The sequence below is a fragment of the Seriola aureovittata genome, chromosome 17 (assembly GCF_021018895.1).
Source record: "Seriola aureovittata isolate HTS-2021-v1 ecotype China chromosome 17, ASM2101889v1, whole genome shotgun sequence".
Lineage (NCBI taxonomy): Eukaryota > Metazoa > Chordata > Actinopteri > Carangiformes > Carangidae > Seriola > Seriola aureovittata.
Genome location: NC_079380.1, coordinates 3,960,332 through 3,985,266, shown reverse-complemented (window position 1 = coordinate 3,985,266; position 24,935 = coordinate 3,960,332). Strand labels below are relative to the sequence as shown.

General features: G+C 40.1%; 1 protein-coding gene across 2 annotated transcripts in view; it reads right to left on the bottom strand.

Moving 5' to 3' along the window:
* The window catches only part of radil2a (Ras association and DIL domains 2a), a 29,566-nt gene extending 5,906 nt beyond the window's left edge, over positions 1-23,660 (bottom strand). The window contains exons 1-14 of one of the 2 annotated variants that reach the window (XM_056402239.1): positions 23,040-23,660; positions 21,677-22,015; positions 21,249-21,484; positions 20,931-21,032; positions 18,463-18,791; positions 15,407-16,102; positions 15,147-15,184; positions 13,816-13,985; positions 13,602-13,714; positions 9,698-9,917; positions 9,120-9,292; positions 5,867-6,011; positions 3,763-3,944; positions 3,264-3,642 (exon numbers count right to left, since the gene is read on the bottom strand). In XM_056402239.1, the coding sequence (XP_056258214.1) occupies positions 3,264-3,642; positions 3,763-3,944; positions 5,867-6,011; positions 9,120-9,292; positions 9,698-9,917; positions 13,602-13,714; positions 13,816-13,985; positions 15,147-15,184; positions 15,407-16,102; positions 18,463-18,791; positions 20,931-21,032; positions 21,249-21,484; positions 21,677-22,015; positions 23,040-23,167 (3,250 nt within the window). In that variant the 5' untranslated portion in view covers positions 23,168-23,660. The remainder of the gene's footprint in view (positions 1-3,263; positions 3,643-3,762; positions 3,945-5,866; positions 6,012-9,119; positions 9,293-9,697; positions 9,918-13,601; positions 13,715-13,815; positions 13,986-15,146; positions 15,185-15,406; positions 16,103-18,462; positions 18,792-20,930; positions 21,033-21,248; positions 21,485-21,676; positions 22,016-23,039) is intronic. The other variant, XM_056402241.1, reaches the window with a different exon arrangement.
* Positions 23,661-24,935: the final 1,275 nt, after the last annotated feature.

Below are 24,935 nucleotides of genomic sequence, written 5' to 3'. Positions count from 1 at the left end.
TTCCTTTATTACAGTGTTAAGCCTTCTCGATTTTTTAGAAAATATTAAACCATTACATATAGGTTGCACAAAAAATTAATTGGCAACTATTTTGATTATCAACTCATATTGATCATACAGTGCTCTTTGAAATTAAAAATATCAAACATTTGATGAGAATTTGTTGCTGTTTCTGGTTTTACTTTATAGTAAATTGAATCTCTGTTGCTCAAATACCTTAATTCTACGAAATAATAATAGACATTTTTCACTACTCCTTAAGTTTCATAAACAAAATTATTTTGTCTAGTTTCAACTATACAGTAGCTGTAAACTCAGACAATCTTCAACTTTCTAAACTAAACTATCTTAAAAATGACAATTTAATGCAGTTGAGGCATTCGCCAGATCCTGATGAGAAATTATCTAAGAAGGGTAAAAATCTTGAACCTACTTGGGAATACTGGAAATAAAATAGAGGAACAAAATAATTGCACCTTTACATAATATGTGTAGATTGATAAAGTATTAAACTACTGAATATACAGCCTATTAGCACAGATATACATAAGAGATTGTGCCAGATGGCTTTTTGTCAACGTAATCCTCAAACCCTTTCAGCAAATTACTTTTGATAAAAGCATTAACAGAGAAAACACAAAGCAACAAGTGACCAATGAGAGTAAAGATATCTGATTAAGATCAACAAAATCCTTCAGCTTAAACCCCCTCTGTAACTGCACAAAACCACATTGGGGGGTCTGTTAGGGAGCACATTAACACAGGTTGAACCTCTTAACATACAAATACAATCACATGTGACGAAAAGTGGTTTTGAAGGTTCAAATCTGAGCTCAGCTTCTGGACCAACCAGGCTCATTAGATACTGCAGAGGCTCCTCCCTCCTGATCCACCGCTCAGACTGTGGTGAAAATGAATTTCTCGAAGAATTCACATACACATCCTTCATGTTTGATTTGACTTGTGTAAAATTTAAGTTCTATTTACCTCTCATGATAGCTTCTGTCTCAAGCAGCAGCTAAAACATGACATCCTCTCATTAACATTAATCATTAGAGGCAGTTAGCTGAAAAGCGCACTTTACAGACAGCTATATATACGTTGTTCATTTAGAATGTAGTTATCTTTTTCTCCGGCACCACAGACAGCCGACCTTAACAAGCTGTTAACAGTACACCGAGCTAAAGTTCGAACAAATTCGAACTGGCACGTAATTTGTTTAAACTGATTCGAACACACTCCGCGCCGCATAACTATACATCTTGCTTTTTGACCAGTGAATGTACTTTTTATGAACCTCTGGCAAAAGTCCCGAGGACGAGTGTGACACAAAGTATAAAGAGTCAGACGAGGTTGTACAATTGATGTTGCTCCACGTGTTTTGTTGTACAGTAAAGCAACGCTGTTCATAAAGTCAGCAAACTTTGTTGGTCATTTAAAACCCAAATACTTCCACACATGACACAGTTTTTAATAAGAAGTGACAGCCCTTGCGCATGAACTTGCTCAGTTCTGTTTTGGGAAACGTGTAGAAATTTAAGAGAGTTTGTAAAAATGTAAGTGGAAATGTTTGTTCAACTTCTAACAACGATTGTAAAAAATCCTACGAAATGTGGCCCAGGACCGTGACTTTTGATTTGTGTTTGCTAAAGCCGACGATAACAACCAGAAGCTAAGAGACAAAACCGGAAATGGAAAAAAAAATAGAAAAACAATAAACAAATGTACATGGCCACAGAAACTGACAGAACATTTCTCGGCAGTGACGTCCCTAAAATGTCAAACTTGAGCATTATTTAAACTTTTCTTCTCATTTCCGATGTTTCCAGTCAGTTTTTTAAGTGTTGTATAAACACACACTTGCTGTCAGGGGGAACACCCCTCCAGACGCTCTGACCGCCAGTTTGTCCAGAAATGATGTAAAAATGGAAAATTGTGCACAAAAGCTGCAGTTAAATTTTTAGTGTGTATATTACTTTAAAATTGAAGTAGTTGACTCAAACACTGACTCCCTCTGACTCCTACAGATGACCTAATGACGGAGGCGTCCAAAAACAATAGGGGTGGGAGAGGAAACACTCCTTCCTCTGCACAGCGAACCCACCCTGCATGGCCTTCCACTTGAAATTCCTGACCTCCACAGTCAGTAAAAGATGAAGCGCTCCACCTCTTTTAAGTCGGGGCACCTTTATGTGGACCTGGAATCGCCGGCGACAAATATGCAGCAGGTCCACAAGGTCAAGTCACTAAATACTTTCCTTAATAGATTCAGTCAGTCAGAGGAGGGAAATGGGGTTTTGGGAGGAATGAGCACCGGTGACCTCATTCCAAGATGTTGGAAACAAGAGGAGGAGGTTTGAGCTGAAGTGACAAGAGCTGCGTGTTTCGTGAATCAAAACCTGCTGTGTGCATATAAAGCCATGAATGGGCTTTTTCAGACGCTTTCGGTTTGTCATCATGTGTGGTGGTTTGCTCTTTGTTTCACACTCTTTCTCCCAAGTATCATCTGCTGTTGTCAGGTTTCAGTTGATGGGATCTTTAAAGGATCTTTGAAGTCATATCTATTTTTAAAATGACTATAATGTATCCTTTGAAGACCAGAATATCTGTACAAAATAATATGACAAACCATCCAACCACTCTCCCTCGCACAGCCAAAAATCAACAGATTGATCAATAATGAAAACAGTATTAGTTGCAGCCCAAGTGCATCCTGATTAAAATACTTTAAACGTATTATTCATGGTTATTTTGTCCAATACAATGAAACTGTGTAAAACTATGGTTCTGAGAGCTCAATTCACTGCAGCTAAAGAAAACACAGCGTAAAGTCACCACTTATGATCAGTCAACTTCAGTGTGTTTTGGTATTTGCCTGTGTTGTCTTTATCTCCATATATGGTTGTGTTGTGTGTCTGTTTACACCCAGTTTTTTATGCTGCATATATGTTGTCAAATTGATGAATGTGCTCCTCAGCTGGTCTGTGTTTTATACATTTTCTTCCACACTGCTGCACATGAGTTGTAGAACTGGTGAAGGTGTTTTCTTCACTTGTCTGTGCCTTGTGTATTTGCATGTGTATTCTGTAGTGAGTGACAGAGAAAAGCAGCAAATCCTCACACTTGAGAAGCTGTGATCAACACCTCTCTCAAATAAGTTGATCACATTTGATGATAAATAATTTACCAATCATCAGAATCAAATTTAAATGTACTGCTCTCAGGTCTGTGTGGATCTTCTGCCTTTGTCTGCCTTCAGCTACCTTTCTTTTGTTGACGGGCGCCCTCCTGCAGATCAGCCTCCAGCTCGGCCAGCTCCATACCCTGGGGGGTGTTGGGTGGCGTGAGCAGGCAGGACGGGTCCAGTGCCAGGCTCTTGTGGTAGCCCATGTCGACCTGTCCTGGGAGAGCGTTCTGCAGCTCCAGGCTCTTTAGCTTCTGGGTCAGGACTGCTTCACAGCTGCTCAGGTCGCCGTGAGATCCTCTGACCTGAGCGGGCTCTGCAGGGGCAGTACAGTCCAGGTCTGCCTCAGGAGAGAGGCAGGTGACCAGTTCAGAGACCCCCTGATGGGCAGGATCCTGGAAGACTCTGATGGAAGGTGAGGTCGTAGACTGGCTGTCTGTAGTTGTCCCATTGAGAGCCTGAGTTTGGGAAATAAAAGTCGATCAATAACAGATGTAGAAACATCAAAGTGTCTCGTTTCTTGACTGCTGTGGCCTTCTCGTTATATTTTTGAGCTCTGGGGTCAGAGAGCTTGTTACCTGTTCCTCCACATCCGGTCCAGCTTGGGTTTCGCTGCAGGGGAGCTGGCGAATGAACTCCTGCAGATGACTGAGTTGTTCAAACAGCGCCGGCTCCACGATGGGTTTACCTAGCTCCAGGTGAAACGTGCTGCTGGGCAGGATGAGCGGCGGGTGGCTGTCGAAGCTCTCCAGGATGTCGCCTGCAGGATGAGATATAGGCCTGCCCGTTATCATCCATCACAAATGACCCGACCTTCACTACAGCTTTCTAATGAAAGTCAATCCCCAAGTAAATCTGCTGTATTTGGGTTAACACCTAATTAAGAGCCGTAAATAAAAAGTACAGGACCGCCGCTGGATCGGTCGCTGGTATTTTTTCGCAGCAGGGTGCAGTCAACCTGAAGCGAAGAGGTGAAGTGAAGCCGATTTGTGGGGACAGACTAGATTACTCTTACTAGTCACAGCATGTCCAAACTAAGCTGGTTAAATTTGTAAACTGATCTTTGTCTCTGCGTTTCAGCTCTGCCTTCAGACTGAAACAACTTTCTCTCCCTTAAAAACTGAACTTTTTCTAAACAGCCTCCTGAGTCTATAAAGGTAAAAAATCCGTATGGTTTTGATAATGTAAGCCGCCCCAGTGAAGGCGGGGGGCTCCGTTTAAGTTCAGACAACCTTTAGTCGCCTGATTTAGCATTTTAAATGTCAACACAGCGAACACACACTGCAGCTGTTTCATGTTGACTTTGTCAGACGCTGCTGCAATAAGAACATAAGGATTTTCTCGGCAGCCTGGGAATGACTGCTGATTAAAATGTAGTTATTTATTTTATTTATTTATTTCAAACTAGTTTAGTAAAATATGTTGTGAATTCAGTTGTATTAAAACATAATATAGGTGACCACAGAGAATAGGAGGAGACTGGATGGGGGTGTAAATGAAGTAATGATTCTGACAGCTGTCATCTTTACCAGATGTTGGCTGGTTTTGTTGTTTGCCAACTGAAAAGAGGTTGAAGAAGAAGAAGAAGAGATTTAGTTCCTTTCTTTATTTTAAAAGTCCGAAACAGCTGAGAATGTAAAGTAAAATAAGAAGCACATTAGATCATGAGTTTTTTCTTCTCTCTTTTTTAATCAAATGATACTTGTCACATTCTCTGTTATTTACCATGACGTCTTGTGTGCAATCAAGCATGCTGACAGTCAAGTTCGAACATGTGAGGCTACACAATAGACTGTTCAAATTCCTGCTGACAGAAGAGTCTGGTTACAGCAGATGTCACACTGTCACACAGAAAAAGGGAAGAAAGTAGTTTCATAATCCATAGTTTAAACGGATTTTGTCCTTTGCTCTTTGGTTTCTTTTTTAACTTTTAATCATGGTTCCCACACTTTCTTGCACATCAAATTCAAGGACTTTTCAAGGACTTTCCAAGTCCAATTACCTCAAATGAAGGACCCTACATGGCAAAGTTTGAGACACGGATCAAGGTTTATTACTGTTACAACATTAAGATGATTTTTACAATGACAACTAGCGGCTAAACCGATGCTCAGAGACAACAAAGGATTTGTTGGTTGAATAAATCAAACAATCTAAAGACACTGAAGACACTACTTCAGGCTTTGGGATATTATTATTGTGACATTCTGGGACAACTTTTTAATATTTCTTAAACTAAAAGATCAGTAGATCAGTCAAGAAAATTAATGGCATTTTATTGATAAGGAAAACAATCATTAGTTGTAGCCCCAGTGCTGATACTGGTCAGAATTTTCCAGAGAGAGAGACACAATGGTTTCTGAATGGTTTCTGAAAAACTTCACTCACTGAAATGTCACAATCCCAGTTTACCAAAGCCCAACATGATGTCTTTTAATGGCTTGTTTTGTTCATAAGTCCAAAACGCAGAATATAAAAAAAATGTTAATTCATTTTTAAATAATTTTAATTATTATGATATATGATGAAAGAAAAGCTGCAAATCCCCATAGTTTCCCCCCCAAGTTATTGGCATTTTTGTTTGGAAAATTAATAAAACTATTAATTGGTTTTCTGTCAATCAACAAATCGATTAATCAGCTATTCATTTCAGCTGTAAACTGGTCTATGTCTGTTCCTCACCTGTCCTAACAGCGTCCTGACCATCATCCGGTGATGGGGTCCATCCGGTGGGACAGGCTTTACCAGAGTTATATTCCCTCAGCATGTGGTGAAGCTGGGCTGGGTTCAGGGCAGCAAACTCAGTCCTGAGAGAAGTCCAGGACGCCTGTACCGGCAGAAAACAGCAAAGAAAACACAAACTTACGCCAAACCCCTTCATGAACATAAAATGCGGGATTGTAAAACTGACCCATTGATGTTTTCGTTTTCAGAAAGAGCCACTAAAGTACTGCACTGTATAGTCTTTGTGAGAATGACAGGGGAGAAACCAACATGTTTGTTTCCATATAAGGAAGAAAGTCATTGCTACTCTCTCATTTGCATTCAAAGCATTTTAAACCAATTATATGATCTAGTAAATAGTCTTTGTCCCTGTCACCACTGGGGCCAGATGTGGTAACAAAGCTTCTTGGGAAAATATTTCAGTCTGAATCTAAAGCTGGTGAATACGGTAGCTTTTCTTCAAAGCCCGATCCTGTGTTTATTCTGCACCCCACATAAAAGGTGAGTGCTGCATTTAATAGAACTATTTAACTCGTGGTCCTTGTTCTGTGCATCATGAGAAGTGTAGACTTTGCATTTTCTTCCCTCAGCCTCTCAGGTTGCTGTGGAAGTTCTTATCATGAAATGTGACTATTTCCTCACAGCAGCAACTTGAGAAAGACAATATTTGATCTTTTGATGACTGCGGAAAGTAGCTCAAGGACGAGGAAACACTCGTCAGCCACATTCATGTGATTATTAAAAGACAAACATTACGAAAATTTCACAGTTCATTCATTCTGTTTCCAGCTGAATTGGTGGAAGTAAGACTTCGCCCAGACAAGCCGGTGCCACAATAGAAACCATAAGTTAAATGTTGTTGAGTCCCTGCCCTTTTCTTATAACACACATGCCACACTCAGCTCAGCAGAAGGTGAAGTTTAAATGCTGCTTATAAACGGCAGAAACTTTAAATGTCTCTTTTTGTTATGTCTGAGTGTCGATGTTTGGAGGCTGTACTCTCCTAAAATAACTCCTCAGATGTTGTGTTCTCCTTAACTGCTGGCAAAACAAGCCACACCACATCCCTCTGGTGTAATTTACAACTATGCCAGTGAGCCACTTCAGTTCTCAAGAGCCCAGAAAACTCCAGATGGAAAACTAAAAATCTGTCAAGGGTGTGTGCTCTGCCGCTGCAGCCACAGTGACCTCATGCCAAGGCAGGGATACATAAAACCACCAGCTTCCTAGCAACCATCCAATCCCACCAACAGATGAGACACGGACGTCGACAGCTGTGTCATGGGTGGGCTGGTGCTGTGTAATCCCCCGGAGATGTCTCATGCTGGTAACTTGACTGAGAGTCATACAGTGAAAACAGGTGTCAACCTCAGAGTGTAAAAACTAAGCCTCATATCTGACCCAGTTCCTCCAAATATAGAACGTAGTGATACATGAACACCAACTGTAGAGTTACAACTAGTTAGCAACCGAAGAGAGAAGTTAAAAGTTTGAATAGTCAACTAAAAGTAAAGGATAGATGATAGCAAATGTGTTAAAAGTAATAACAGTTAATAACAATAACAGATAACAGTTTTGACATATTGTAATAAATAGCCTGTAATGAATAAGCACTCGATATCAAACAATACTTTTATGGCCCGACAGAATTGGTTTGATTCTATCGAGGATCTCATTTCAAATACATAAGGGGTAAGTGAGTGAATCTCAGCGTCAGTGAGCCAATCAGCATGCAGCATGCGTGGAGCAAGATCTAAAAATGCTGGTGATTGGCTATTTATTTACACAAACATGTTTGAGTGTGTAAAGAGACTGAGCTTAAGAATAAAACAGAAATGTGTATTGTAATTTTCTTTTTGTTAAAATGTATTTGATAAAATTGGTATTGAAAAAAAAGGTTAGCAGTAAGTTGTCAATGTGGCAGTCAATGTACAGAATGTGTCAGTTAATAAATGCTGCAGCTTCTCACGACCAAGAAAAGTCCTATGTTGGAAAAGTGAAGAGGGTTAACCCTAGCAAACATCTCCCCAAGAAAGGCTAACGTTAACAGTGCGTTTTTTGGCTGCTATGTAACATTAGCTACATTCACAGGAAGTCACATTAATTAGCTGCTTGTCATTATTGACAAGCTTTGATTTGAATTTCTTATTCTGAGGGATATACTGTATTTAAGATACAAAGATCGATTTGGAGGTAATGTAAAGTACATATTAGAGGCTCTTTCTATTTATAGCATGCTGTATATAGCTACTTCACCACAAAACAGCACCACAGCACCTTTCATGTCATCATCTTTGCAGCAGCCATAAACCTGTGAATCAGGAAGAAGGTTTGTTGTTTTGGAGGTTTGTTCAACCTTTGTTCCTCATGCGTCATACCTGAGTAGTTTTATGTGTGAGTGTCTCTTTATGACTCTGAATACCTGAGCGTTCAATAACCAGCCAGGTGAGAGCTCAGATTCCTCTGGTGGTGCAAAGTGTAAACAAGATTTGAATGGGTAACTAAGAAAGGAGGGATTGAGTGTCAAATTGGCACAGCAAAGATTAAACACAATATAAACTTATTGTTCTCGTGGTATACAGTATTGTTTGATGTAATTGCTGAACATACAGAGGGTATGAAAACCTCTAAGATGCCTTTACTCTAATGTGTTTCTATGGTTCCACTTGGCTTATGTCGAGCATTAATAGGATTTGAGCTGATAATATATTACTTACATACTCTGGCTAACAGGATATACTCTGGTCTGAATATCTATTAGTGACGGTCAGACCTTCATTAGCACCATGACATCATGATTTGAACATTTTACTGTATTTACTCACTCTTTTTCTGAAGGTTATTTCCTCATATTTGAACAGTGAGCACTGCACTATGGAAGCTACTCATTGCTATTATAACCATAAACTAATAACATACTTCCACAGACTTGCCAGATTTTATGGCTTTATCAGTCAGCCTCTGTTTAGCAACAATAAGACACTGCTGAAAAGAGCAGGCGCTACATTGCTGCTGTGGAAGGGGTTAAGTGAAGTTCAGATTTCTCAAAGATGGAAAATTTTGCACCTAATAAATAAACATGAAATAATGTTGCAGCGACACCTTTAAGACAATGAAAACATTCAGGCTGGTGTAAACATGTCTCGACTTGTGAAGCTACTCCTGCCTGTGGCTAAAGCAAACAGGGAAGGAGAAGTGGATGTCCTCTGACCTGGAGGAGGGTTTCTTTGGGTGTGGCCAGCAGATTGACAGCAGCTGAAAGCTTCTGGAAGAACTCAGTGGCCAGATCGCCCAGTCCGATGCTCTGGACCCAGTCCATCAGCAGGTCCAGGTTGGCCCGGATCTGAACACCTCGGGACCACTGGTAGAACCCAGCAACAGATCCTGAATGATGAATTGGTCTTCGATTAGTCTTACATTAGAGAATTGCATTGCATGATATCGATGTGCAACCAAAGGCTCGACTGACATTAGATAAGATTCAGTTTTCAGTAAGTCCTCAACTTAGGTCCAGACTAAAAGATCTTTACATTTTTTTTATCTTTATCTATTGTACATCTATGTTTCCCTGATTTTTGTTGTCTGATGCTACTGGTCACTGCATTTGTCACTGCTTACCATATTACCATGGTAACATTTTCCTGAGACCTGAGTTGGCCTGGGGGTAAAGTGTTCGGCTTAAAATGAGTCAGTCTTTATTTTTGTGAAATGGTCTAACACGACAGAGTAGTCTGACATATCATTATGAAACCGGCCCCAGCTTTTCTTGATAGAGGACAGTGAGCTTACCTCTCTCCATCAGGGCGTTGAACAGCGATGCGTTGATGAAGAAGAACAGGTAGGCGCAGAGCTGTAATGAGATGTCCGGATGCACCTGGAAAGCCTTGAGAAGCTTCAGCGCCTCCTTCAGCACCTCCAGGATGCCGCTGAGTCCGTCAGGCACTCGCAGCTGACCGCTCTCTGAGAATGGGTTCCCATCCAGCAGACCAGGCAGAGCTGAATACATACTCTGTGGACAGAGATGGGCATGTTTTAAATCTCTGCAGTAAAGACGTTCAGGATGTTACAGAAAAAAACATCTACCACTCCCAAAGCTAATGGACCATGGGAATCGAGCAGTGATGAGGCTGATGAATCTGTCTTTTGCTCTCACATGATTTCTCATTGTATTAAGTACTGTGCAATAACGTTAGTAGGACATTAAAGTACTTTTTTGTCTTTCTTAGTGTTGCTATGCACACAACATAATGACATGATGAGTCAGTGTGAGGGAGGCATCCACTGAGTAGACAGGAAACTTTGAAGGAGAGCGTGTGTTTTGCACCACAAAAAGCAGCTCTGAGGAAATGCATGATGTTATACTACAGTTACAGAGTCCGTCATTAGAGATGCTAAAAAATGCACGCAAGTATATAAAATGACATCGTATAGTTTCACACAGATAATTAAAATACAGCATTCTGATACCCTTAAATTATGTGTTTTAACATTAATAAATAGTTATCATGTTAATTTGAGGACATAAGTGCCCTTGCTCAAAAATATAAATATGCTGAATGTAGTATCTTAAAAAGGGTAAGTGCTTGACAAAGAAAAAGATCTCGTCTTGCAAGCTACTTTATTGAACACCACCTCTTTGTCAGATCCGGCTCTTATCTCGACTCCTTCTTCTGCCACAGTTCAGCCATTGTTTCACATGCATGACATCATCCTGATAGGTGCACATACACATAAACACACAGTCCCTCACACACCATGACTAAGATAATGACCTCGGATGCACTGAAAGTGTTTATAAAGATGACATTAACCCTGCATGCCCTTCCAGCGAGGCTCAGCATATCTAAAGGTGCTGATGTTTCTTGTTATAATGGAGACAGGGAGACAAATCTGCAGCTGCATTAATGTCCTTTGATACAGTTTTATTCATATTCTAATTTTAAAGAGACTCAGAAAGAAAAAGAAGAAGTGGAAAAATGGTGTGTGCATTATGAACATTCAGTCATAGTTCACAGGAAATTAACCCCCCTGTTGGGTGTTTCTCTGGTGACAGTTTGTCTTCCTCTGCAGGAAACAGACTGCTGCCCATAGCTGCTAATCCCTCTCCTGTTTTTCTATCTAACAGAAAGACAGTTACCACCAAACACATGCACATACAGTACACTGTCTGTAATTAAGGGAGAAATTAATTAGTTCTATAACAGAACTGGAGATGAGTGATTAACAAGCTTTGAAAGGGACAAATAAACATTATCTCTCAAACTACGCATAAAAGAAACCCTTAATTACACTGAGGATCACATACTGTACAGTAAAATATCTCTTGTATATATATGTCCTGTATAAGCTGTTTGCAGCAAAAGCGATAGAAATATGAGAATTCAAAACAACAGCACAGACTGTTCCTGCTTCCTTCCCTCACTTTGCAGGGTGGTGTTGTTTCCACAGTCTCTGCTGTTATGTGTCTGTGCTGTGACGTCAGCTTTTAATGAACCACGTTAACATGGGAAAGCTGTATAAATCTACCCTGAGAATATCCTGGGGAGTTGACTGTTGTCATTCTCAGCTCACAAAGAGAATCCAGATACATTAAGATTGATTTACAGACTTTGAAAAGAGATTAAAAGTGAGTGTCCAGATATTATAGTCAACTTTGAGTGACATACATCATATCTGCAACAGAGATCAATATCAGTGAAGATTTTATTATATATATATTTTATATATTATATATTATATATCATAATTTTTTTCTTCTTTGGTGTACACCAAGGGTCCACCTTAGGCCCTATTCTATTTTCATTATATATGCTTCCACTGCACTCAGTTCTTATAGAATCCAAGATACGTTTCCACTGCTCAGTCCTGAAAATGTTTCTAGAGGTCCATGTTTTGCCATTTGCTTCCGTCTTCAAATCTCTGCACACATTCTAATTCCGTGCTGAAATTTTAAAAATAACTAAATTCTGTTATTTGAGGGGTTCGTCAAGCTCTTACTCTCACAAATCTCATATCGAAACTTTTATATATCCCAAAAGACCAATGTTTAAAACTTGCAGGTAACGTTAACAGCTGTTGGGTAATGTGCTCTCTCCAAAGTGCTGACTGTACTCTGCCAAAGATTGTTTGTGAATGAAAAGACTAGATCTATCACTCTGTAACAACAGTATACGACCAAATACAGATATTGACTAATTGATCGTGAATGGAGCTATCTTAATTCATGCTAATGTTGATTAATTTGGTAGCTACGACTAAAACCTGCAGAATTTTTTGCTCTGAGCTGATCTCAGATCTAAACTTAATCTTCGAGTTGTTGTCATGTATAACTTTTGTTATTGCTAAACTTAATGAGATTTGATAAGACACTCACACAAGACACAATAAAGATTTACTGTAGATTTGATAAGAGTATCTGATACTGGGCTGGGATTTGATGAAACCCAAACTTAGTCATTAACAAAAGCTTTTGTCATGTCAACAGCAAAGATAAAAGCTTTTCTTTCTGTCTTACATCCTTTTATTACTTCACGTCTTAACTACTGCAAGTCCAGTATGTCATCTCCCCTAGCTCGGCTGAAAGAAAAGTTTGTCAGTTTAAAAACAATACAATTAAATGATTTCACCTTTTTTTCATCAGTGCTCATATGCAGATAGTTCTTCTCTCAGTTATGGATGCTTAATTTGAATACAAGTCCATATTTTTGGTTTTAATAAAATGTTTTAAAGATCGCTGAGGATTAGCACCAGCCAACATCTCCAATCTCCTCAGTCCATATTCTAGATCCAGACCCCCTTCACTTCTCTCCCATCTACACCTGTTGTTTTTAAATGTGCTCTGTAAATAAATTTGACTCGACTTCCAACAATTCATTAATGCATCTGCAAGACTGAAACAGGCCTAGTGGTTCTCACCAAATCAGGCATTCTGCTGTTATTATTCTATGAGCCTTGAGAGAAAAGATTGTCTGTGTTTATATTCCAGTCGGTGGAAAAGACACCGTGCTCACTATCTCACAGGCTCTTCCTGACTGAGAGTCTGTATTTCCATTTTCAATTGTGTTTTCTGTCTGGATAACGCTCCTGGAAAACAGAGCGTTGTGGTTATACAGTCCAGTTTCCTGATTCACATGTGACCGATACTCTGATTTTTTTTTTCAAGTCAAAAGGATGTGAAAGATGTTGATGTCCCTATATGAAAGTGTGTCTGGATATAAACCTTATTGGCCCAAATAAGGGTTGACTATGATTACAAGACAACCCATCCTTTTCTGTTCTGTTGGGAAAGTTTCCCTAAGATAAGACTTTCTCTGACTTTTCAGACTTTTGTCTTTTTGAGCTCATCATCTGTGATTCTTGGCTGTTTGACAGACTTTCTCCCGGGTTCATTTCTGTTCTCACTTGTCATTCATTTATTTCCTCTGTTGCTGCAAAAACATTCCACACCAGCCTTCAGAAACACCTGCAGCTTGAACCGGACTAAACACTGACTGAGTGAAAGAATTTAAATGGACTAAAAACACTCGCTAGCAACATTAGCGCTGTACCATTATTCAACACTGTAAAAAGAAATGTGTTAGATTCAAAAAGAGTCTGATATTATGAACATGTAATTGTCTTGTCCTCGAATATAAGACAAGCCCCACCCAAAAATATTCTTATATTCAGCTTATATGAATTTGTGGCAGCCAACCTTTGTTAGGTAGTAGACAGACTGCTGAAAGGTGAACATGATGACTTCCTCCAGGACTGTCATGGCTTCCTCACAAGCTGTCCGAGTGAATGACATCTCAGAGTCCAACAGGCCTGACGAAACATATAAACAAGTCTTAACAACAGACACACACACACACACACACACATACTGCAGGTCCACAAGCTGTGAGCGTGACAGATGTAACAACCACCTTCGTCCTCCTGGTCCTGCCTCCAGGGCAGCAGCTGAGGGACTTCGTGCTGGATGAAGTGCAGCAGTTCAATGGAGTTGGCCATCCACAGCACCAGCGGCTGCAGACCTGGGATCAGCTCCTCCATACTGAGCAGCTGAAGGTGATCAGGCTGCCCCTCACCAGAGCTCCTGATGTGAAAAGACAGCAGTTTAACAGATCAGTGCTGAAACATGTTAACAAAAAGTTTGACTCAATCCTGTAAAAAATATGATGAAATATTTATACTTCACAGACATGACAGCAACTTTCTAAAACTTAGGAAGCCAGAGTTAATGCTTTTCCTACTGTAACAAGTAAAAACGTCTGCTATGAAAAAGGACTACTCTCTCTCTTTTTACTGCAGTGATTAGTCGATGAATCAATAAGTAAATTGACTGAAAGTTAATGAACAAGTTTGATAATCAATTAATTGTTTATGTCATTTTTCAGGCAATAATTTCTACTCTTATATGATATACAGTATATATATGATTGTAAACTGATAACCTATAGTGATGGACTTTTCTCTGGGCAAAATAAAGTTTGCTGCTCCTTGATATTTAAAATAATTATTAGTTATATTAAGACACCTTACACTTGTATCCAAAAGTACATTCACATAACATTTATGTCCTGCAAATATTCACTCTGTCTCCCACTCACTTCTACTGAAGCCCATACAACTGCTAATTAAACTTTCCTCAAATAGACTGAACATAATCCAGTGATATTTTTTTTTATGATAAAGTCAGTATTACTGAGCTCATGAGAAATCTCTCAGCTGGAAGTTGTTTTCTAAATAAAGGTAGTATAAACTGTGTAAATACAAAAATAATTGTACAAATAATTTTTTTAATTAATTTTTTAAGCAAAAATGCCCAGCATTTGATGGTGCCATCTTCTCAGATGGATTTAAAATTTTTCTTATATGAGAGAAATTTATGGACAAAAGCAAGGACATAATTAGATCAATTGATGATTTCCAAAATTTTTCACAGACAGGTCTAAAGGGCTTTTCAGTTCCTGTTAAGACTGCAGACATTGAAGCCCACACACTGGACTCTAATTGAACCTGCTGAGTAACAAAAAAAGCAGCACTGTGATCATGAGAAAACTCTCGACTGCTTCTTCTTTGTGAGGGGAAATTCTGTCTTTGCACAAACTGCATCAGTGTAAATCAGACTCTAATTCCTCTTTTATTCAAACAGTAAACCTCAGATGTTGGGTGTCATATATCATCGCAGGCAATGGCTGCTCATTGTCATGTATTTCTGGGGCACTCTGAAAACACTTAAAGTTTGTGTACTCACGTTTCTGGCTGGATCGCTGCAAGTTCCTTTGTCTTCTCCTGAGAAGGAGAACACATACAGAAAATATCCATTTCATACGAGCATTACCAGCCAACATCAAGCATATATTCAACTCTGATGACATATTTGATTACTTTTACATTCTTAGTCACACTCAGGGGAACATAGAGCTGAAAACACACGGATAAACACTTGATATTCACTTGCACAAAGGGTCAATTATCTGATGGCAGAAAGAAAGAGCAGAGACTCATCCTTACCCACATGATGAGCTGGATCTGGCTGGCTATCCGGAGCAGCAGCTGTCTGAAGTGTGTCAGCTCGAACGTGGAGGCTGAGTGCTGGATGCAGAGGCTCAGCAGGAAAGCAGGTGTCAGCTTTGGTTCGTTCCCACTGGGGTCTAACATGTCCAAAATCTCCTGCAGGACTCTTTCCTCCTGCTCCAGCTCATAGCTTACCAAAGCCTCTGTGCCTTCCAGGTCCCTCCAACGAGGAGGTAAAGGCTTCCTCTGGAACCTTTTCATGGCAATAGAGGAGCCACATGATAAACAAGAGGATGACACTTTTGTATCAGAGTTTGGGCAGAGTCTGGTCATCCAATGAGGCGTCTGTGGGGACCCTGATGTGCTGGTAGGATCCTTAAACATAAACAGGTAGTGTTTCCCCAAACCCACCAAGTCCCCAGGGTTCAGCTCCACCTCCTCTTTAAGCAGAAAACCATTTCTCGTCACAGGAGCCCCATGGAGGGGCTTCAGCATTGTCAGTGTCTTTCTGTGCTCTCCTGTGGAGCTTTGGTTGTGAGAGTCCAAGCGTCTGACACAGCAGTGTTGAGGCAACACGTCAGGAGCAAAGAGAAGGATGTCGACCTTTAACCTCTCCTCATCCTCACCATTACAGTGTTCCCTACAGCAGCCAAAGATGGTGGTCGTCCCACTCATCAGGTAGATGACAAAGTCCTGAAAAAACATTGTTTTTAATGAATTATTTTTCCTTTGAATATGCTTTAAAAAATTACTTCTGCAACTAACAATTTCTGCATTATTTTCACAATTAATCGATTAATCGTTTGGATTAAAAAGCAGTGATAAATGGACATCACAATATCCTACAACAACAGTGACACTATTAAATGTCTTGTTTTGTCCGATCAGCATTTCAAAACCTAAAAATATTAAATTTGCCATGTAAAACAGCAGATTCTCACATTTGAGAAGGTGGAAACATATTTTTTTTAATTAAACTAAATGAGCAATCAGTTATCATAATAGTTGGCAATTTTCCTTTCATTTTTCTCTTAATTGATTGATTATCTGGTCTACAAAATGCCAGAAATTGGTGTCGCAATTTCCTATTTTCCACTTTCATTTTGATCAAACAGTTCACATAAAACCACAAATGATCAAATTGAGAACCTGGAACAAAGCACTTGAATATCATAATTTCCAAAAGCCAAACTCACATCTTCCAGTTTTTTGTTTTGTCCAACTAACAGTCAGAAAACCAGAGACGTTTATTTTATTATAAGAAAACAAAAGCAACAAAGAAGTTGGAACCATGAAATTTCACCAATGCTGCTCGAAAAAGCTAAAATCAATCAATTTTAATCAATGATCAAAACAGTTGCAGATTAATTTTGTAGACAGTCAGTGTGTAGGACGAGACATTTTGGAAACGAGCCAGCAGAGTGCATGTGAACATCAGCAGGATCAGCTGGTGTTAAGTACAGCCTGCACAGGCAGTGTGAGGTGAGACAGGAATGGAAGGGCTTAAGAGTGAGACGTTGGTGATGTCCGTGACCTCAGGGTCACCGCAGTAAGACTATTAGTCAGACGATGATACTGTATCCACCCTGCTTGTCAGAACCAAGCAGCCTTAGAGGCCTGTGCTAAGTAAGGTAACAGCAGCTGTAATGTGAGGACAGTGCTACTACTCTGTGTTATATTTCAGAATACAAAGGTGGGTTAGAGAAATGTCATAGGCCAGTAGATATTGTTTGCTACTTATGCCACTTCCTCATCATTAAACTTGCACAGTCTAATCCAATACAACTGTTCTGCCGTAGAGTCGACTTTTATGATGCCTGTAATGTTCAGTTTTTGTTGACACTGTCAGAGAGGTATAAATTGGATTAAATGCTTTAGCACTGAGGTTGGAATTAGTGATGGTGTTGTACTGGACTGCATTACATTCATCTGTGTCCTCATGTAATTAGAAACACCTCTCAGTGTGATTAATTGATAAGAAAAAACACCATTGGTTGCATCCCAAATTTGCTTTTTGGTTCCACCAGTCAATCTGTGATATCACAGTGTCTCAAACACACTTTTAAGGTCTGGATAGATGAAAGCTTTGATTTCCTGTTATATGACCACTGCACCACAGACGCGCCTCGTTCCTTTGCTTTCGCTCTGGGTCGACCTATTGTTGCAGGGCAAGATTACGCCTGCTGTGGAGCTACCAGTATCCTGCACAGTCAGCAATCTCCATGAACAACATTGCGGGAAAGCACTTCCTGTTCCTGCGAACCGGCCGGGCCAAAGCCACGGCCCGACTCTCTGTGCTTACTGTAAAAATCGAGCAAATGATTCAAACTGCATCCCACATCTACAGGGACGTGCGTTGGAGGTGATAGTTTTTGAGGTTATGTTTCAAATGAGGCATCGTTTAAAATCCTGGTATGTAGATTACAGCACACCAGTTGAAGTGTTCCCTCCCCCACCCGCACCCCAGCTGACTGTATGTATACAGTGTACTCTAAGAATAGCTTCTGTGTAGTTTATCCTCCTCTGCAGTGTGTCTTTAATCAGGGTTATCTCTTTTTTTTTCAACGTCCTGAGCAGGTTTCCTTCTGACTGAATGGTGAACACTCTGTTCCTTGTCCTTTCATTGGGACATGATGACAGACATCTCGTCCTGTGTGGCAGTCAGCGTTGAGTAAAGAGTCACTTCTTTTTCTTTTGTGGGCCTGTGTAGGACTTACAGGTCCTGTAGTCCACTTCACGAGCCAGTCTGAGTGTTTGCCTGTTATAACAAAGGCGACCAAAGCTCTCCTCTGTGACTCTGGGATTTTGTCCTTGAGAATGAAGTAACAGCTGTTTGAATGATAAGTCCTTTCTTCTCTCTTATTCTTTGTGAACAGTGACTGTAAATTGTTTCCCCAGTACTGTTGTTGTACTGATGGATGCAATAATACAGAAGGATATATTACATTCTGGGGCTTTTATCATTTTCTAGTGATAACTACTCATTTATACCTTATTTTCCATAGATTATTAATAATTATACTTAAACCTTTTATCCCTCCTCTGTCTCTTACCTGTCTGTGGCTGTAGCCCTGCAGCAGGAGGAAGTAAGGGAAGTCGAAGGGTGGGTGAATGGAGTACTGGGTGGTGTTGTCGTCACTGCTCTCCGTCTCCTCCTTCTCCATGCCGAGTCGAAGCACCTCCTTGTCAGCCTCGGCCTCTGGATCCTCTCTGAGCGCGCTCTGTTGGGCCCGGCTGGCCTCCTTCCCCATGGCGGACAGATCCATCTCGCTCAAACTCCTCCAGATCCCGAGTCCGTCCACATCCTCCCCGCTGCCGTCCACAAACAGAGAGGTCACTCTGGAGCGGCTCTTCTGCAGCTTACGAGCCTGAGCATTGATGCCTAGATTGACCAGAAGACAGTGTGTTATGACTATGTCGTAACTGAGTGGTGTCTATTAAAAATCCATACTATTTATAATATGAAAAATGAACTGTTGCATGTTCGTGATAATACAGTCTAGACCAGTGTTTTTCAAACTGAGGCACCTCCTCTGAGGGGAGAAGCGTATTATTGCAGTTTATACCACAGTCAATACAATCTGTAATTGGAACAGCAGCAGTGGCTGTGACACACAGCTCATTGGAGTGATTTAACAAGAAAATTTACGACAAAATCTACTAGTGTTAACTTTTTTCATGTTGCACTATCAATATTTTTTGACCATACTAATCAACATGCTTCTGATATTCTTATACAGATATTTCTCTCTGTTGAAAACCTGTGAAGATACAGACAAAAACCTTTGAATTTGTGGCTAAACCCCGCTGTTTAAGGTCTGTGGTCTACTGATGTCAAAAAAGAAAACAAAGCAAAAAAAAAAAAACACCAGAAAGAGGCACTTAAGGCCAGAGACATCAAAAATAAAGATTTCTGTAGATTACCACTTTAATTGAGGGTGAGATAATGTTTTTAAGTAAAAATAAATGTAGCTAAATGACCAACCAAAAAATTAACAATGACTAAAATCCCCCCTGAAATCACTCTGGTCAATCTAAAGTGACTCCAACATAACAGTTCACTGCACTGGCACCAACTCAAATGAAACATAACCAGAGGAAAGAGAGGAAATGTGCAGGGAAAGTGAGATGTGGCCACCTCTATCTGATACCAACAGCCACTCTGTCGGCCTGACGTAACACAAACACTATTCAGCTCATTTGGAGCCTCTAAGTACCGTGGAATGTCCACAGAGCCCGGCTTCACACCCACAGCTCTGCCGCTCTTATCAGCTGTGGAAATGGGTGTTTTCCACATTGTTCAGCACCAGTGTGACACACCGGGCTCGGTGCCTAAAAGACCCATGGAGGTAAAGGGCAGTTTCCCCCCTGGTCAGTGACAGGAGGAGGAGGGTGGAGCGAGGCTTCTGAAGACTGATATTTTCCAACTGCAGTCGACGATGACTGATATTCTTTAAATTTGAACATTGTTATGTCTTTTGTTTTTAAGTTGTCAGTGTTTGTTTTATAATTTCATTCTTCTGATGGTAGGGAAATGAGAAGCTCTATATCACTCTTCAAGGAGCTAAATGTAAGTTTTGCTATTGCTACATAGCCAGTGTTAGCATTAACAGCTGTTTACTTACCAGACTACACTTTCCAATACCGAGTCACTGCCACCTCCGGTCTGCCCTGAGGAAGTAGCTGCTCAGAGGACGTATTATAACCTCTGGTCTTGTAAACCTAACGGTAGCTGAAGCTCTTAAGCAACACTCGTAAGTAAACAGCCAGTAATGCTGAGATTGGCTATGTAGCAATACCATAGCTTCCAATTAGTTTGTTTTAGAGTGATATTGATCTTCTTATTTAACTCTCAACAAGAAAGCAAATAATTAAAACTAAGACTAATTAAATACCGTTTTGTGCCACAGTACCTATAACAAAAACTGGTAATACATGAGGTTCTTAAATGTATGGAATATGGTATTTCAAATATAAACTCAAATAATCAGATATAATCAGATATATATATATATGTATAGTTTGTGTAAATTATGAGTTTTGGGGATGTGAATGACATTAACTTTAACATGAGAAATTTGAAGATTGATTGTTCAACTAGTGTAAGTCAAACATGTGTTTAAACGTATAGGTAAACCCACCCATCACTATACTCCTGGTTTACATGTATGATTAACTCCAAAATCATAAATGAACGTAAATTTAAATTCCACTGTTTACATGCAGCTGCAATCAGGAGGAAGCTCCAATATTTCAGCAGAACCGAGAACAATATTTACTAAAAGCCAGTATCAGCAGAGCGGTACATTGGTCTAATGCAGAAGAGAACCACAACAAACTTGTTCCAAAGTCAACAGGGCTGCTCAGTCCCCAGTGTGCAGGAAGTGAGCTCTGACAGAAAGAATAACACAAAAGTGAGCGTCCACTTTCTAGCAGCTACGGGCTCGGTGGGAAGAGCTGCTTCACGGGGCCATGATGGGCCCTTGCAATAAAACAAAGATAAGAGTGGGGCCACACTGACCTCCTCTATCCCTCAGTGCAGCTTTTGTTTCCTCCTGACCTCTCTCACATGCCTGCCATCCTCCTCTAGCTGGTGATAAGCTGGACAATGAAGGCTGATAGCCTGCAATAAGAGACAAGGATAAAGGCTCCCCATGCCACCACAACAGAGACTGAGTGATTGATTACCCAGGCGTAAGGATTTTAGGGTTGCTGACATGTATCTACATTACTGAAAATGGTCAGAATTGTGCTTTTAAAAGAGAGAGGGTCCCTGAAGAAAATAATTCCAAGGGATGAAAGCTGGACCTAAATTATGAAGGTGTTAGCAGACTTGTACCTGCTGTGACTGTGTCTCTGTCCTTTAAACTTTGCTCTTCAACGCTCGCTCTCAGCTGGATTTCAAAACGCCTGGAGAAGCCTTCCTTGGGTTTCCAAAGTGACTGTAGCATCAGGGGCTTCTCGTTGTCTCCCACCACCCGAAAACACTCCCTCTTCCACTGGTTATCTCCACCCATCTGTCCAATCACGTCGCAGAGCACATAGTCATTGGGGTCCTCTTTTTCCAGACAGTACCTGAACAATAGCAGAAGAAATTCAGTCAGGAAGATAATTGGGGGCAATGGAAGGTAAATGCTGTTTTAGGTCAGGATAACTATTATACTTAATTTCCAAGTTTTCATTTTTTTTACTGAAATAGTTAAACAACTACTGGATAAAACACCATGAAAATATGTACAGACAGATGTCAATATTGAAGGCCTTTACCTCTCCAAGGCTTCTTTCACCAGTTCCTTTGCATTGGACTGAGTGGTGGCCAGCACGCTCTTGTAGTTGGTCCCCTGACAGATATCGCTGCCGAAGATCTTCAGGATGCCAGGGACAGACATTTGGCTGGACAGCTCGGCCGGGTCGTCTGCAGCCTGGAGATCGCCGGCCAGGCTCCTACTGCCCTGTGCCTGGCCCCGGCGTCCACTGTCCCGCAAGTTGGGGCTGTGGTTGAAAACAGTGGAAAGCCTGTTGTTGTGGCGGCGGATTTTGCTCTTGGCTGGCTGCCGAACACCCACGCTCTCTGAGGACCGCACGGTGGTGTCCGAGTTGTTGGACCTGAGAGGGTACAGAGCAGAGGATAATGGATACTGTTAGGTGACAAACTTTAAATGTACACAATGAAATAATAAGCAATCCTGCACATGCATCATGTGTCGCTTCTGTACATCCAGACAAGTCATAGTCTTTAAAAAATAGTGAAGTATTTGACTGTAGACAAATTTAAGGCCGCAATTAACGATTATTTTGATTATTGATTATTATCTTGATTAATAAATCAGTCTTTTGATCTGTAAAACGTCACAGCAGTGAAAAATGCTTGTGAATGTCAATGAAAAACTTTGTAGAGCTCAAAGAAACATCAAATGCTTTAATCAGGCAGCAGTTCATAACCCAAACGTAACCAGTCTACTATATTGTCAGACAGGGAAAAGAGGCCAATTCTCCTATGTCATCTCCCTGAAACCAACAAAATGTTGGTGTTCTTGCTAGAAAAATGATGAGTTAGTCTCTATCTTTGGGTTTTGGACTATTGATCAGACAAAACAAGACATCTGAAGAAGAATGTACCTTGGGCTGTGGGAAATTAAAACACCCATTTTTCAGTAAGTAAACTAGGGCTGCTACTAATTATGATTTTTGTCATGGATTTGTCTGTAGCTTTCTTTGCTCATTATTCAATTAATCATTTAGTCAGAAAATCATGAAAAGGGGTTGGCATAATGTACCACAGCTCAAGATGATGCATTCAAACTTCAGTTTATTGTCATATGTGACAAACAGCATCAAATCCCTACATTGAAATGCTGAAACTAAAATATGTTCAGTTCTGAAAAATGAAAAAAGTAGTTGCAGATTAATTTTCTATCAACTACTTGATTAATAGACTCCTGGCCCTGCTCTATTTCAATCAATAGGCTACATCATGTTTTGTAAGATCATCGCATATTTTTAATGTAAAATCTAATATCAGCGATCGTACTTCACCACTGATTACAGCTCCACTATATTGTATTTTATATATTATATTTTACGTTGTTACTTATAAATACTAAATGGAGGGGTTAAAATAAGGACTTACTGGACAGATCCATTGCTGGGTTTCCTCCCCAGTTTGGCCAGTCGCCTCTTCGGAGAGCGGATCAGTAAACCCACGGGGAAGTTCAGGGCTTGTTTATTTACGTGGCTGCTTCTCTCCTCAGAAATCATAATTGTTTTTAATTTCACATAAACACAACCAAACTATTAAAACGGCTGAGATTAGCAGAAAATAGCATTCTTTGCCGCTAGCTAGCTTTTAGTTGAATGATGAAAACTTTTCGGGACGACAGTAGTCCACCTCCACTTCCAGAAAAAAAACTTCAAAAATCACAAAAAGCTGTTTAAATACTCCAACGGTGTCTTCATATCCATTCAAATAACAGGTTTGAAAGTTATTTAAAATGTTTTGAGAGCTCGAGATGAACTAACGTTAAATTCCCACACAAGTAAACGCCAGTTGGTCGGTTTAAACTCCCAAATGAGTTTCAGAGATAAAATCCAAACTGAAATGCATGTCCAGTAGAAAAGGAAGAAATGGAGACTGGTTCATACGCCGTATGTCCGTCCCTGACTGCAAAATAAGTGGAAAAAACAGCCCGGTCCATCATTTAAAAAAAAGTGAAATCCGTTATCTCTGTCGGGGAGCGGGCAGCGGACTGAATGAAAGAGAACCTGTCCTGCTCTCGAGCTACTACGGCTGACGTCATGCAGCTACACGCGCTTGGTCAGAGAAGAGGCGGGACAACACACACCAACAAACACCAACACACACACACACACACACACACAAAAACAGAGGACCCAGGGCCGAGCCAAAACTTTCTGGGGCCCATGTAGCAACAACCTGCCTCCTTAAAATAAATAAATTTAAAGGGCAAGCAGTGAATGCCATGATGTTTTTTTTCCATATTCCCATTTGGCGCATTGAGCATGATAAGAACTACCCAGAAGCCATCTTTTGGAAAAAATTCATTTGACATGTAGGATTTTTTTAGTTTGGCCCATGTTTCATCCACTAATGTGGAGGAGGTGAGGTTTATGGCTTTTACTGCAGCCAGCACTCAGGGACTAAGATGTTTTGGTTTCTCTTTTAGGGAGCTGTTATTTTATCCACCTTTACATACAGTCATTGTATATAACACAGACACACAGAACTCTCCAGATAATGTAACAAACCTAAATAGTTTTATTCTATGGCTACCAGTCTTAATTATTGTTTCCATTCTTTATTAAATTAGGGCCATGCACAAAAACATTAATCTCAAATGAGAAGAGATAATTAGATCATTTCCATCTGTAGTTCCTGAGCAGGTAAACACAAAGCAATCACCAGACACTAAAACCATTCATTTACATGCACATATTAACATATAAATATCAGCATATTCATCTAGCACAACTATACAAACTTTATTACATTGACCAATCAAACTTCTGAAAACAGAATGAGATTTTCAAAGTTTAAGAGGTTGTATCTGGACATGAGGTTATACTGATTGTAATTTAATGATTTCCTATCAAAAACCTTTAGCCTATAGCTTGTTTAAAAAGGTTTTTTTTTTTTTTAAAGATGTGATTTTTGGATGCTTCTATGCCTTTTCTCTTTTAGAGGTCTTTCAAAAATCAAAAAGTAATAGTACTGAAATATTTAATCATATTTGATTATTTGTCCATTAATATTAACCTGTGGATACATGATTTGTGTTTGTTTATTAGCAGAATACATCATCAATGCTTTAAAGGTAAAACCCGAGCCACTCAGTCAGTGAAACTCTGTTTCTGAGAAATCATGATCTTTCAGTTGTTTTGGCCTTGGTTGTTGTTGTTATGGAGAAGACACTAGTCAGAATGAATCAGAGTGGTGGGGAATTCAACTCACTTTGTCATTGCAGCTGTTAACTAAATGTGGTGCCATAGCCACCAAATTGTATCAAAA